Source organism: Phyllobates terribilis, unplaced genomic scaffold, assembly GCF_046119375.1.
Source record: "Phyllobates terribilis strain yellow unplaced genomic scaffold, ASM4611937v1 Scaffold_5__5_contigs__length_657084704, whole genome shotgun sequence".
Lineage (NCBI taxonomy): Eukaryota > Metazoa > Chordata > Amphibia > Anura > Dendrobatidae > Phyllobates > Phyllobates terribilis.
The window spans coordinates 295,046,468-295,061,781 of NW_027362765.1; the positions used below are offsets into that span (position 1 = coordinate 295,046,468).

General features: G+C 50.0%; 1 protein-coding gene across 1 annotated transcript in view; it reads right to left on the reverse strand.

The window, feature by feature from the left end:
- The window catches only part of LOC141273024 (anthrax toxin receptor 1-like), a 119,527-nt gene that overhangs the window by 46,470 nt on the left and 57,743 nt on the right, over positions 1 to 15,314 (reverse strand). The window contains exons 8-9 of the mRNA XM_073684340.1: positions 14,900 to 14,980; positions 13,188 to 13,248 (exon numbers count right to left, since the gene is read on the reverse strand). Coding sequence (XP_073540441.1) covers positions 13,188 to 13,248; positions 14,900 to 14,980 — 142 coding nt within the window. The remainder of the gene's footprint in view (positions 1 to 13,187; positions 13,249 to 14,899; positions 14,981 to 15,314) is intronic.

Consider the following 15,314-nt stretch of genomic DNA (forward strand, 5'->3'; position numbering starts at 1 on the left):
GCCGCCTTGGAGATACAACAGGGTTCCCCAACTCTGGTCCTCAAGAGCCACCAACAGGTCATGTTTTCAGGATTTCCTTAGTATTGCCCAGGTTATTATTGCATCATCTGGACAGGCAAGAATCCCATCACCTGGGCAATACTAAGGAAATCCTGAAAACATGACCTGTTGGTGGCTCTTGAGGTCCAGAGTTGGGGGACACTGAGGTACAATGTATGGGGATGTAATGTATTTGAGTCTGGGGTACTTGGTATCGGAACATTGAGAAACTCTGCAATAAGCACCATGTAATAGATGAGGGGGGCTGTTACACATTTTATATTGGGCTGAGGAACTTCTTGTTTCACCACTAGAACTGGACTACAAAAATAGAAAAAAATTCAATATACCAACCACAATATGCTCTTATCTGAAAAGATTCTTAATCATCCCTCAATGTTCCAGTTTTCACTCTCTGCCAACTGGTTAATCTGATTTCCCTCAGTCACCGCGTCCTTTTCTTCCCCAGTTATTGTCACTCTGACCATCGCTGAATGTGACAGGACAGCACGGAGGACTGGAAAAGGTCATTGTGAGGATTAAGTCTGGGTAGTGTTAGCAGCATGGAGAGGAGGACTGCTTGGGCCTAGTGCGGGTGATGGCGATGCTTCGGGCCCTCCTCCCCCACATAATAATGAATTCATCACCACTCGACAGCAGGGTGGGTCGCCCGTGTGTTAACTCACATTGTAGAGATAGACGAGTGATGGAGACATTGGGTTGTCACACATGCCAGCAACAAGTTGCCATCCCACTGGAGCGGAAACACATTGCTAATGTGCGCTTCAATCTGAGCCTTGTTCTTAGCAACAGGACATTTATTATTGTCCTTGTTCCTACAAATCTTGGCTGCTGCCCCTACAACGGTCATCACATAGTCGGCATCTGAGGACAGCAGAAAGAGGTCTTAGGCTGTGTGCCCACGTAGCATTTTTCAAGCGTTTTTGATGCGGAATTTCCGCAGCGTAAACGCTTGAAAAACGCTTGGTAACACGCACCCCATGGTCCCCAATGGGATTCCGCAAGTTCTATGCACATGCTGCGGATTTTTCCGCAGCGTTTATGCTGCGTTCAAAAATCCGCAGCATGTCATTTAATTTTGCGTTTCCGCAAGCAGAATTGCCTTTGTTCAATGCATAAAAAACGCAAGGCAATTCCGCATGTGGAAAACGCGTGATAAACGCGCGAAAAAAGCGCGATAAACGCGTGCGGAATTCCGCATGCGTTTTTCCGGGAGAGGACTTGCATTTATGCAGCAGAAATTTTCTGCTTCATAAATGCAACGTGGGCACATAGCCTTAGGATTTCCTCTACTATTAGGCTATGTGCACACGATGCAGAAATGAAGCAGAAAATTTCTGCATCATTTCTGCATCTCCCTGGCAGAAAAAACGCATGCAGATTGTGCATGCGTTTTTCCTGCAGAATACATGCGGATCCACATGCAGATTCACATGCGTTTCCGCATGCAGATTGACAAGCGCTTTCCAGGCGATTTTAGCATCACCTGGAAAGTGCTTGACAACTAGGTCACACTATATAAATCCATGCAAACAGCATGGATTTATATAGTGTGACCCGAGAGAGTGTATATACTTACCTCTGATGGCCCCCGGTGTCCCGCTCACTCCGTTCTCCCGGCTGCCGGCAACTTTGAATTGAAAGACCTGCCGACGTCAGCGTCACGTGACCCGTCACATGACTCTGACGTCACCGCAGGTCCTACAACTCACTGCAAGTGCCGGGAAGCAAGCAGGAGCGGTGCGCGGGCCGACAGATGGTAAGTATATATATTTTTTATTTTATTCTTGTTTTTACAGCTTTTTTAATGGTACCTGGGTGTGGAGGAGACTCTCCTCTCCTCCACACCCGGGTACCATCCGCACATTAGAACGCGCCAATTACGCAAGTACAGATGCAGTCTTGCGGAATTGGCGCGTTCTAATGCAAGTCAATGGTGGCGAAAACGCCGCGTTTCCGCAAAATTAAATGACATGCTGCGGATTTTTGAGCGCAGCGTTTACGCTGCGGAAAAATCCGCATCATGGGCACAGCACATGCAGATTTCAATTGGGGAACATTGCTTCCCTTCTACAATGCGTTTTTCATGCGTTTACGCAACTGCAAAAACGCCGCGGAAACGCATGAAATACGCATCGTGTGAACTCAGCCTTAAAGCCTAAGAGTACGTGCACAAAATTAGTATTTGCAGATTTTCTGCTGCAAAAAGCAGAGTATTAGCAGGAAAAACTGTGTAAAATATGAGCATTTTTGCAGCGTTTTTGATGCGCTTTTTTCCCATTTATCTGAATGGGTGAAAAAATCTGCAAAAGCACTGAAAAAAATTGATATGCTGCAGATTTGAGAAAAAGGCTCAGAAGTTCAAATCTGCAAGTAAAAAATCAGCAGCATGTGCATGCGATCTCAGAAATTTCATTCACTTTGCTGGTATTGTAAAACACTGTTTTTTTGCATGGAAAAAAACGTGTCAAAGAAACACGGCAAAAACACAGTGTGAATGAGCCCTAACTTTGCTCCTGACAGCAATAAATTACTATACACCCCGCTGCTGGGGTGTCAGAGTCTCCTCATGCCTATTCCGATGCCTTATTTAGCCAGTAAACTGTTATCAGGCCCTTGGAAAGATGGGGTCAAGCTCCACTTGGTCCTGTCCCCTTTACAATGGGGTAACAAGTACTTGAGCAGGACTCGCCTCTTCAGGAATCAGGAGTACTATATTGTTAGCTAACAACTTAATGGGAGATTGACCCAAGGATCATGGAGGTGTGGAGCAGAAAACAAACAAAAGGCCCTTGTCCTGGGTGGGATCTCCATACTATGTAGGGCCATCATACTGTGTGTGGAGGGGGACACTGAGGGCATCATACAGTGTAGAGGTATCATCATATTTGTGGCACAGTGACGGCATCATTGTGTAGGGGACTATGTGACCATCATACATGAGTAGGGGAACTGACAAATTATACAAATTATAATGTGTCTGGGGACACTGTGAAGATATTATATTGCGTGTAAGGGGGCAATGCTTGATGAGTGTGTGAGGGGCATCTTTTGGTTGTTACACTGAGTAAAGGACATAAGTGGTGTAAAACAATGTAGGAATACAAAGGGGCTTCAATAGGGGCTCTGTTTTTGTGTGGGCAAACAAAAAGCTCTGGACGAAGTTAAGGTGCGGCTTGGTTCTCCAAAAAAGGGTGTCCCTCTTTCTTGTCCTTCAGAATTGGAGGTCTGGTAGTGAGATAGTGCCGTCTACCTTGATTACAGCAATGAGCAGTAAGAATTACACAGTCCTCTGTATGGCCCCACTTATAGCCCTCTTGTCCTTTGGCTCTGGTACAATGAAAGTCTTTGGAGCTGAAGTCATCATGATGACATCTTTACTGTAGAATGTAGATTAATGCTGAATTGCTGAAATGAAAGCCCTACTATATAATAAGCCATCTCATTCTAACATGCTATGCATTATTCCCAATAGGAGACATACACCCTTTTGTTGGCTTCAATTCCAAAAGTACATCTGCTTATTACCCCTCCTGTCCCAAATGTCTATAAATCAGAGCACACAATGGGATGCGAAGGAAAATACCAGGGATGCTTATAATATTTCTAGGCCTGTTAAGCCCAGTTGACCCTATGACTTCTTATAATATACAGCTGTAAGGTAGAATACTATATAAGCAGCTTGAGGGGAATGTGTTATATTCATATAATAATTTAGTATACATTTAAAATAATTTTTTAATAAAGACAGCAGTTCGAGAGATTTGCAGGCACCAGGAAGTTCCGTGAATGTTGTGAGCAGGTCTATGGGACAATGCTGTGAGCAGGTGTAGCACCCCGAGGGCTCGGCTGCTACAGGGGTATTGCACCTCAGACCAGAGGTGTGATATTCCACTCCCGGGTAAGGATGGAGTGTGGACCAGGACTCGGTAGGCTGCATGCACCACACACACCCCATTTCCGAGGGACAGCTCAACGGTGCTCCCACAGAAGTGCAGGCACGACAGCTTCTGTCCCTGGCTGGAGTGAGGCGGGGAAAGGAAAACCCAGTGGTGTAGGAGCAGATAGGGGTGCGTCTCTGGGCATAGGCAGGAGCCCATTGGTTGCAAGTCACCTGGGCTCGGGTGTCAGAAGGAGGTATAAAAGGTGGGCACCATCTTAGATCAGAGTTCAGTTCAGTGGAGACAGCCTCAGGAGAAGACAGGAAGCAGAGCCCCTGCATGGGCTCTGCTCTGCAGGCAGGCCTTGTCAGGAGGCTGGAGCCTGAGAGAGAGAGAAAGGAGAATGAACAGAAAGGACAGTAAGAAAGGAAGCAAGGAACAGGAACACAGAGAAAGGCCCAGAGACACGTGGACAGAAGGAACCCCATATGCCCAGGAGATACAGGGTGAAGGGTTGGCAGAACAGGGTACAGGAACCCAAATTGGTGGAGGCAACAGATTCCTCAGCCAAAGACCGGAGGTTGTTACCACATCTTGGTGCGACCCCTCACTACATCCACCAGAAAGGCATACCGTACAGGGTCAGGGAAACCGGAGAGAGGTTTCGCCAACAGAAGGCTCGAGGGAGCTGGACAAAGGTGGGTCACTGGTGGGGACGGCCAGAGAAAGGAAAGGAAGGGAGCCCTGTGCCACGCTCTGGAATTGCCTGGGAGTTGGTCGAGTCCCTTGCCTGGTGGACGCAGCATGACTCGGGCGGTCCTAACTGCGCATAAGTGACCTGATAAAGAACTGTGAGTAAAGCATTGAAAACTGCAACTGCACGTCTCTGTGATTCCTCGCCGCACCAGCACCATTAGTACTGGGACGCTCACACCATCACCACCATCATCCACATTAGCTGCCCTGAGGCAATACTTCTCCCGTGGGGAGTTATCCCATACTCGGCTGCGCAAACAACATCAGCCTCAGCGGTCAGCAGCGCAGCGGCGGTCCCCACTGACCGCAATCCACGGGTGGCGTAGTCGGACATTGTTATTACCTAAGACTGCCACTGGTTTGACCACCCTGGGCACGGACCGGGTCACCGCCACACGGAGACTACAACCCCCAGCGATCCGGCTCCGGGTATTCCCCTGCACAGCACAGGCCCAGGGGGCGCGTCAACTTTGGCGTAGTCGGCAGGATCATTACCAACCCGCCACAAGCGGGTATTGCGTGCCTGAAGAAAACTGCACATGTACCTTAAAAGGAAGTCTCCCGCCATTTCCAGAAGTTTCCCGCCGTCCGGAGTCGTTTCCCGCCATCCGGAGCTGATTCCCGCCATCAGACGCCATTTTGGACCGTTTCCCGCCATCTTCATCAGTTTTTCCCGCCCTGGCAGAGCGGACGCCATTATGTGCGCACCAAAGGACAGCAGGAAGCCACCTCCCATCGTGGGCCAGGTCCCAGAGTGGCGCCAAAGAAGGAGCCCGCCCCCACCAGCCATGAATGCAGCAGTGGAGATGTCCATCAGCGTGGGAGGGCTGCCCTTGAAACTGACTGTCACCAAGTTGCCCCAGGACCACCCCCAATGGGGGCGGGAAGTGAAGAAAACTGTGGGGCAGGGCGCGGTCTGGATCAGTCTGGACAGACCGCACCCGGAAATGGAGGAAGCGTCCAGCAGTGCCAACACCTTGGTCCGGAGCCTGCTGCAGGCCGCACCGCCGGACAGCCTGGTGGAGATCCTGGCGCAGCTCCCCAGAGACCCGGAGCGTGCACAGGCTGCGCTGGAGGACTTAGACCGGAGGATGGTCCGGGCACAGCAGGATGCGCTGGCCGAAGGGAGATGGCCCGGCAGGCTGGAACCCGCCAGCAGGAGGCGCCACCCGCAGCCTGGAGCACGCCTGCCTCTGAGGATGGTGCAGGAGGGACGAAGGCCGGAGACGACGCCGCGGAGGAGGCCACGGAGACCGAGGCAGGTAGTGGGGACGCCACCACCCCAAGCCCTGGGAACACCAGCCTGCCCTCACCCTCCGTTGCGGGACCCGAGGCCCCGGGGACCGTACCTGAGACCACGCCTCCACCGCCACCAGCTAGGCCTCAGGCAGCGAGAACCGTCATCACGCCCCGCCCCGCGCTGTGCCCTCTGAACCCGGGCGCCGTATAGCGGGAGACGTCACAGGCCAGGACGCAAGGCCCAGCACACCCGGGCGCCGCTGCCTCACCAGCGCCCCCTACCTTGGCGGTGCCACCCCTGGGCGCGACCAACAAGCGACCACTGGCCTGGTCGCAAGGCCGAGTGCCAAGAGGGCCCGGACGGGCCTGAAGATTACCAGGAGGAAGCATCAGGAGGACACCATTACCAGTAAACGGTAAAGTGGAACTGTATATAGTTACCCGTCAGGGTACAAGAACTGTTGCTGATTGAAGTGTGGTCCCCGTTGGGACTAGTATGGAACTGTTAAAGAACTGTTACCTGTGTGCCCCTAATCCCTAACCAGGCTGAGGACTGTGAGCAGCCATTCCCCTATCCCCACTGGCCGAGGACTGAGAGCGGCCATCCCTTGTATATAGTTGCGCTTCTTAAAGCGCCCCCTACTGGTTTTATACAAAAACTGCAACGCCTACCTCGGAATTAAATGGACTGTTGCACCTTTACCTGGTCGCAAGTTGCACAGTGGCCAGTGAAGAAGAGAATCTACTAAAATGTTTTACCAGAAAAAGTTTGATATGCTGAATAGTTTTATATGCTGCTAGAAAATGTTATATGACAAAAGAGTTCCGGTAATATTAAAAGTGCAGTATAATGTCTAGTAAAGAGAAAGTGTTTCCCATAAAGGGAAGTTGAATAATGCCGGCCAGTTTCTAATGTGAAAATTTTTGAAAAAGTATTGCATGTTTTTGAATTGTCTTTGCTCTTTTCCAGCCCGAGGACATGCTGTGATTTACCAGGGGGGAATGTAGCACCCCGAGGGCTCGGCTGCTACAGGGGTATTGCACCTCAGACCAGAGGTGTGATATTCCACTCCCGGGTAAGGATGGAGTGTGGACCAGGACTCGTTTAGCTGCATGCACCACACACACCCCATTTCCGAGGGACAGCTCAACGGTGCTCCCACAGAAGTGCAGGCACGACAGCTTATGTCCCTGGCTGGAGTGAGGCGGGGAAAGGAAAACCCAGTGGTGTAGGAGCAGATAGGGGTGGGTCTCTGGGCATAGGCAGGAGCCCATTGGTTGCAAGTCACCTGGGCTCGGGTGTCAGAAGGAGGTATAAAAGGTGGGCACCATCTTAGATCAGAGTTCAGTTCAGTGGAGACAGCCTCAGGAGAAGACAGGAAGCAGAGCCCCTGCATGGGCTCTGCTCTGCAGGCAGGCCTTGTCAGGAGGCTGGAGCCTGAGAGAGAGAGAAAGGAGAATGAACAGAAAGGACAGTAAGAAAGGAAGCAAGGAACAGGAACACAGAGAAAGGCCCAGAGACACGAGGACAGAAGGAACCCCATATGCCCAGGAGATACAGGGTGAAGGGTTGGCAGAACAGGGTACCGGAACCCAAATTGGTGGAGGCAACAGATTCCTCAGCCAAAGACCGGAGGTTGTTACCACATCTTGGTGCGACCCCTCACTACATCCACCAGAAAGGCATACCGTACAGGGTCAGGGAAACCGGAGAGAGGTTTCGCCAACAGAAGGCTCGAGGAAGCTGGACAAAGGTGGGTCACTGGTGAGGACGGCCAGAGAAAGGAAAGGAAGGGAGCCCTGTGCCACGCTCTGGAATTGCCTGGGAGTTGGTCGAGTCCCTTGCCTGGTGGACGCAGCATGACTCGGGCGGTCCTAACTGCGCATAAGTGACCTGATAAAGAACTGTGAGTAAAGCATTGAAAACTGCAACTGCACGTCTCTGTGATTCCTCGCCGCGCCAGCACCATTAGTACTGGGACGCTCACACCATCACCACCATCATCCACATTAGCTGCCCTGAGGCAATACTTCTCCCGTGGGGAGTTATCCCATACTCGGCTGCGCAAACAACATCAGCCTCAGCGGTCAGCAGCGCAGCGGCGGTCCCCACTGACCGCAATCCACGGGTGGCGTAGTCGGACATTGTTATTACCTAAGACTGCCACTGGTTTGACCACCCTGGGCACGGACCGGGTCACCGCCACACGGAGACTACAACCCCCAGCGATCCGGCTCCGGGTATTCCCCTGCACAGCACAGGCCCAGGGGGCGCGTCAACTTTGGCGTAGTCGGCAGGATCATTACCAACCCGCCACAAGCGGGTATTGCGTGCCTGAAGAAAACTGCACATGTACCTTAAAAGGAAGTCTCCCGCCATTTCCAGAAGTTTCCCGCCGTCCGGAGTCGTTTCCCGCCATCCGGAGCTGATTCCCGCCATCAGACGCCATTTTGGACCGTTTCCCGCCATCTTCATCAGTTTTTCCCGCCCTGGCAGAGCGGACGCCATTATGTGCGCACCAAAGGACAGCAGGAAGCCACCTCCCATCGTGGGCCAGGTCCCAGAGTGGCGCCAAAGAAGGAGCCCGCCCCCACCAGCCATGAATGCAGCAGTGGAGATGTCCATCAGCGTGGGAGGGCTGCCCTTGAAACTGACTGTCACCAAGTTGCCCCAGGACCACCCCCAATGGGGGCGGGAAGTGAAGAAAACTGTGGGGCAGGGCGCGGTCTGGATCAGTCTGGACAGACCGCACCCGGAAATGGAGGAAGCGTCCAGCAGTGCCAACACCTTGGTCCGGAGCCTGCTGCAGGCCGCACCGCCGGACAGCCTGGTGGAGATCCTGGCGCAGCTCCCCAGAGACCCGGAGCGTGCACAGGCTGCGCTGGAGGACTTAGACCGGAGGATGGTCCGGGCACAGCAGGATGCGCTGGCCGAAGGGAGATGGCCCGGCAGGCTGGAACCCGCCAGCAGGAGGCGCCACCCGCAGCCTGGAGCACGCCTGCCTCTGAGGATGGTGCAGGAGGGACGAAGGCCGGAGACGACGCCGCGGAGGAGGCCACGGAGACCGAGGCAGGTAGTGGGGACGCCACCACCCCAAGCCCTGGGAACACCAGCCTGCCCTCACCCTCCGTTGCGGGACCCGAGGCCCCGGGGACCGTACCTGAGACCACGCCTCCACCGCCACCAGCTAGGCCTCAGGCAGCGAGAACCGTCATCACGCCCCGCCCCGCGCTGTGCCCTCTGAACCCGGGCGCCGTATAGCGGGAGACGTCACAGGCCAGGACGCAAGGCCCAGCACACCCGGGCGCCGCTGCCTCACCAGCACCCCCTACCTTGGCGGTGCCACCCCCGGGCGCGACCAACAAGCGACCACTGGCCTGGTCGCAAGGCCAAGTGCCAAGAGGGCCCGGACGGGCCTGAAGATTACCAGGAGGAAGCATCAGGAGGACACCATTACCAGTAAACGGTAAAGTGGAACTGTATATAGTTACCCGTCAGGGTACAAGAACTGTTGCTGATTGAAGTGTGGTCCCCGTTGGGACTAGTATGGAACTGTTAAAGAACTGTTACCTGTGTGCCCCTAATCCCTAACCAGGCTGAGGACTGTGAGCAGCCATTCCCCTATCCCCACTGGCCGAGGACTGAGAGCGGCCATCCCTTGTATATAGTTGCGCTTCTTAAAGCGCCCCCTACTGGTTTTATACAAAAACTGCAACGCCTACCTCGGAATTAAATGGACTGTTGCACCTTTACCTGGTCGCAAGTTGCACAGTGGCCAGTGAAGAAGAGAATCTACTAAAATGTTTTACCAGAAAAAGTTTGATATGCTGAATAGTTTTATATGCTGCTAGAAAATGTTATATGACAAAAGAGTTCCGGTAATATTAAAAGTGCAGTATAATGTCTAGTAAAGAGAAAGTGTTTCCCATAAAGGGAAGTTGAATAATGCCGGCCAGTTTCTAATGTGAAAATTTTTGAAAAAGTATTGCATGTTTTTGAATTGTCTTTGCTCTTTTCCAGCCCGAGGACATGCTGTGATTTACCAGGGGGGAATGTAGCACCCCGAGGGCTCGGCTGCTACAGGGGTATTGCACCTCAGACCAGAGGTGTGATATTCCACTCCCGGGTAAGGATGGAGTGTGGACCAGGACTCGTTTAGCTGCATGCACCACACACACCCCATTTCCGAGGGACAGCTTAACGGTGCTCCCACAGAAGTGCAGGCACGACAGCTTATGTCCCTGGCTGGAGTGAGGCGGGGAAAGGAAAACCCAGTGGTGTAGGAGCAGATAGGGGTGGGTCTCTGGGCATAGGCAGGAGCCCATTGGTTGCAAGTCACCTGGGCTCGGGTGTCAGAAGGAGGTATAAAAGGTGGGCACCATCTTAGATCAGAGTTCAGTTCAGTGGAGACAGCCTCAGGAGAAGACAGGAAGCAGAGCCCCTGCATGGGCTCTGCTCTGCAGGCAGGCCTTGTCAGGAGGCTGGAGCCTGAGAGAGAGAGAAAGGAGAATGAACAGAAAGGACAGTAAGAAAGGAAGCAAGGAACAGGAACACAGAGAAAGGCCCAGAGACACGAGGACAGAAGGAACCCCATATGCCCAGGAGATACAGGGTGAAGGGTTGGCAGAACAGGGTACCGGAACCCAAATTGGTGGAGACAACAGATTCCTCAGCCAAAGACCGGAGGTTGTTACCACATCTTGGTGCGACCCCTCACTACATCCACCAGAAAGGCATACCGTACAGGGTCAGGGAAACCGGAGAGAGGTTTCGCCAACAGAAGGCTCGAGGAAGCTGGACAAAGGTGGGTCACTGGTGAGGACGGCCAGAGAAAGGAAAGGAAGGGAGCCCTGTGCCACGCTCTGGAATTGCCTGGGAGTTGGTCGAGTCCCTTGCCTGGTGGACGCAGCATGACTCGGGCGGTCCTAACTGCGCATAAGTGACCTGATAAAGAACTGTGAGTAAAGCATTGAAAACTGCAACTGCACGTCTCTGTGATTCCTCGCCGCACCAGCACCGTTAGTACTGGGACACTCACACCATCACCATCCACATTAGCTGCCCTGAGGCAATACTTCTCCCGTGGGGAGTTATCCCATACTCGGCTGCGCAAACAACATCAGCCTCAGCGGTCAGCAGCGCAGCGGCGGTCCCCACTGACCACAATCCACGGGTGGCGTAGTCGGACATTGTTATTACCTAAGACTGCCACTGGTTTGACCACCCTGGGCACGGACTGGGTCACCGCCACACGGAGACTACAACCCCCAGCGATCCGGCTCCGGGTATTCCCCTGCACAGCACAGGCCCAGGGGGCACGTCACAGGCATATGGGACAATGCTGTGAGCAGGCCTATGGGACAATGCTGTGAGCAGGCCTATGGGACAATGCTGTGAGCAGGCATATGGGACAATGCTGTGAGCAGGCCTATGGGACAATGCTATGAGCAGGCCTATGGGACAATGCTGTGAGCAGGCCTATGGGACAATGCTGTGAGCATGCCTATGGGACAATGCTGTGAGCAGGCCTATGGGATAATGCTGTGAGCAGGCCTATGGGACAATGCTGTGAGCAGGCCTATGGGACAATGCTGTGAGCAGGCCTATGGGACAATGCTGTGAGGGCCTATGGGACAATGTTGTGAGCAGGCCTATGGGACAATGCTGTGAGCAGGCCTATGGGACAATGCTGTGAGCAAGCCTATGGGAAAATGCTGTGAGCAAGCCTATGGGACAATGCTGTGAGCAAGCCTATGGGACAATGCTGTGAGCAGGCCTATGGGACAATGCTGTGAGCAGGCCTATGGGATAATGCTGTGAGTGCTGTGAGCATGCTTATAGGACAATGCTGTGAGCAATATATGGAGGCACAGTCTCCAGATGAACTCTGTCTTGCCCAGAGCACTTAACACCTCATTTGGATATGAATGAAAATGCAGATTTCACAGGAAAGCAGCAACAGATAGAAGATATAAAAGTGTGGATAGATTTAGCTTTAAAAGACCTGTATGCTCATATTTTCAAGATGGAGCGCAATGTAGTACAAAATAAGGAACTGATAGTTTTAGGAGCCCAGAAATTTCTGAAGACAGCAGTGCCATTATCTTTATCTCGTCTTATATCCCTAGTGGTGTAATAGTGGTATTACTTTTTATTTGTGACCCGGCCCTCTGATGATCTAATATGATGGCTGACCCTGAGACCATGTACACAGCTCAAGCTAAGAAGAGATCCCTACAAAGTATCAGTTTATTGCAAGGGCTTAAGGGAATCTGTCAGCAGGGTTTTCCCATGTAATATGACAGTAGCATGATATAGGGGCAGAAACCCTGATTTTAGCAATGAATCACTTAATTTACTGCAGAAGTTATGAAGTTTTCTCTGTTTCAGATCTAGCAGACTCAGTTGCTGATCTATGTATAACACTGCCCACACCAGTTTTCTGTGTATTGCATAGTGGCAGAGAGCTGTTAATCAGTGGTGGGGGCATGGTTGGACTAGGATGCATGAGGCCAGTTGTCCTCTAGTAGTAATATCTTGCTGATAAAACATTGATTTTATTGAAACAGCAAAACACAGTCTAGTAAGCGACACATCCCTGTAATCAGGCTCTCTTCACACACTGTATAGTGCACTCAGATTACGTAGCTGATAGTTTCCCTTTGACCATGGCCCCATTATCAGTATTTGATCAGTATTCGGTCAGTAATTTTTCTCAGGAGTGGGTGCCAAAACCAGGTGAGGAACAATTAGAGAAAAGGTATAATAGAAACAAGTCACCAATTCTGCATATATCACCCACTCCTGACTTTGGCTCCCACTCCTGAGAAAAAATACTGACCAAATACTGATAGTGGGGCCATAGCCTTTAGTGGAGAATGAGAAAACTGGATATTGTTTTTTTAACAGTGACATGAAAATGGACACATGGGCAATTTCCCCCCTCCTTGTTTGCTAAGAATATAGTTCCTCTGCAGATACGGGTTTTTACATCTCGCCACCCAGACGCCCCACTCCAGTTACTTGTTCTGCGTCTACTGTATAAACCTCTTTGCCCTATGTAGACTCACTGTGCAACATAAGGTGAGGATCTTGGGCATAGCACTTAGATCTCTCTTGGTCATGCTTGAAGATATTCAGAAAGCCTCCTGACTAACTAATACACTCTGCAAGTAAGGCCAGGTTAAAATATTTTAATATCTTTTTTTGCCGTCCAAGGCTTTTCATTCCTGTGGTAACGATGTACTCACCCCCAGCGCAGACACTGGACGGCTCTGCAGCCAGGATTTCAATGCAGAATTTCTTCAAGATCTGAAAGAAGAAGCAGTTCTCTGTTTAGCACTTTCTGGCGGCTAGGATTAAGTCGTAGAAAAATATTGCATAGCCATTACTGCTTATACTAGCCAACAATTCACACTTTTCTTCCTCAATTAACATGGCCTCATATATGTAATATCCCATATAATACACCATGATAATTGTAGTGCAGTAGATATGACAACCGCGGTCCAGATTGCTTCTATCTGAGAGCCTGAGAGGGGTGCAACCTCTCATGAAACCAGTAGCCAGGTATCACAGTTTCTAACTTCTGAGTCTGTATATGCCATTAACTGGGTTTTCTGGTTTTGGAAAACCCCTGTTCCCCAGCTGCAGTTTATTTTATTTTTTAAAAGTGTTTACTCACCCTCCCCGGGTCCAGCACTCAGTCTTCGCTGCTCCCAGTATCTCATATTGTCTGCAGTGCTGAAGTTATGTCAACAGTGCTGCAGCCAATCAGTGAGCTCTGAGTGGCTCATGTCGTCTACTTGGCAGAAACGCTAATCTCACTTATTGGCTGCAGTGCTGCCGACCTGATGTCAACGTTGTAGACACTTAGAGCAGCTCGGGACCTGGCGATGTTGAATAAAACTATTTTATTTAGTTTTTTTCTTGTTATACAAACTGCACCTGGGAATTTAATAAATTGGAAAAACCCCTTTAAGTGCTGCTATAGGGCCCTATTAAAAGGAGACCTTTCTGGATTGTTCTCATTTCCATTTTAAATGGGTGGTGAGAACCTGTGCGAGTATATGGTCTCCAAAATTCCTGGTAATGGATCTACTGTTGCAGGTTGTGTGTTAGTGTGAACTAGCACCTAAAATGCAACATGGTACAACCTTGGGACAAACCTATAATGTCAGACAATTTCTTTCCCATAGAAATATATGTAATTATTGAAACTCAAATTCAATTTGTGATAAATTCCTTTTAAATGACAGATGGACATTATTTCCACAATGTCGGGTTCTTTTCTTATACAGTGGAATAGCTGTAAGATTAGCGGTCAGTGGATCATGCCAGGACTATTAGGGCCTTACAGTATATTTGTAAAGTCCTATTAATTTTGCAATCGCAGATATCACATTGTGAATACATGTATACTTACAGGAAAAGTCCGTATATATGAAATATCTCCCAACTCACCCAGAAAGGGAAAATAAGAAAAAAAACAACAATTTGATTATAAAAGCAGGGTATAAAAAGATTTCCCAGGAACTTTCCTACGTGTTTCGGACAATGTTGATCTTAGTTATAGAATAGACTAAGATCATGGTACGAAACGCGTAGGAAAGTTCCCGGAAAATCTTTTTCTACTGTGCTTTTATAATCAAATTGTTGTTTTTTTCTTATTTTTCCCTTTCTGGACGAGTTGCCAGATACTCTATATACACAGACTTTTCCTTGATAATGTCCGTGGGATATGTCTGCGATTTTTATATACTACTTGGGGTCACTTGAAATGACTCTATATTTTTATATATATATTCCAGGTATATTTCTACATGTCATGACAATACCTAGGTCATTCTTATTATTTTGGAATCAAGTAGAGGATATCATTATTTGAGTTCTTTTGGTCATTTGCTTTGGGGTCTGTCATTTCTAGTAATGTCACTGACAGCATATTGAAAGGTATACTCACTGAGTCAATAACTCCATGTAGAGCCTGGAATCCACCAGTCACTGGGAACACATGGTCGAGGGTGTCCGCAATGGTGGAGAGCTGTGGCACAGAGAGAGCTCATTCAGAACTTGTTAAGGAAAATTACTATTTTTTTACATATTGTACCACCTATTGTGAGAAGTAATAGAAGGACAACATCTGTAAGTAGTTTGTATGTTCTCCCCATGTTTGCATGGGTTTTCTCCGGGGTCTCCGGTTTCCTCCCACACTCCAAAGACATACTGATAGGGAATTTAGATTGTGAGCCCCAATGGGGACAGTGCCCATAATGTCTGTAAAGTGCTGTGGAATTAATGGCGCTATATAAGTGAGTAAAATAAATAAATAAAAATAGATATTATTTGGCAGAATTATTTGGATATTGTATGGGTGT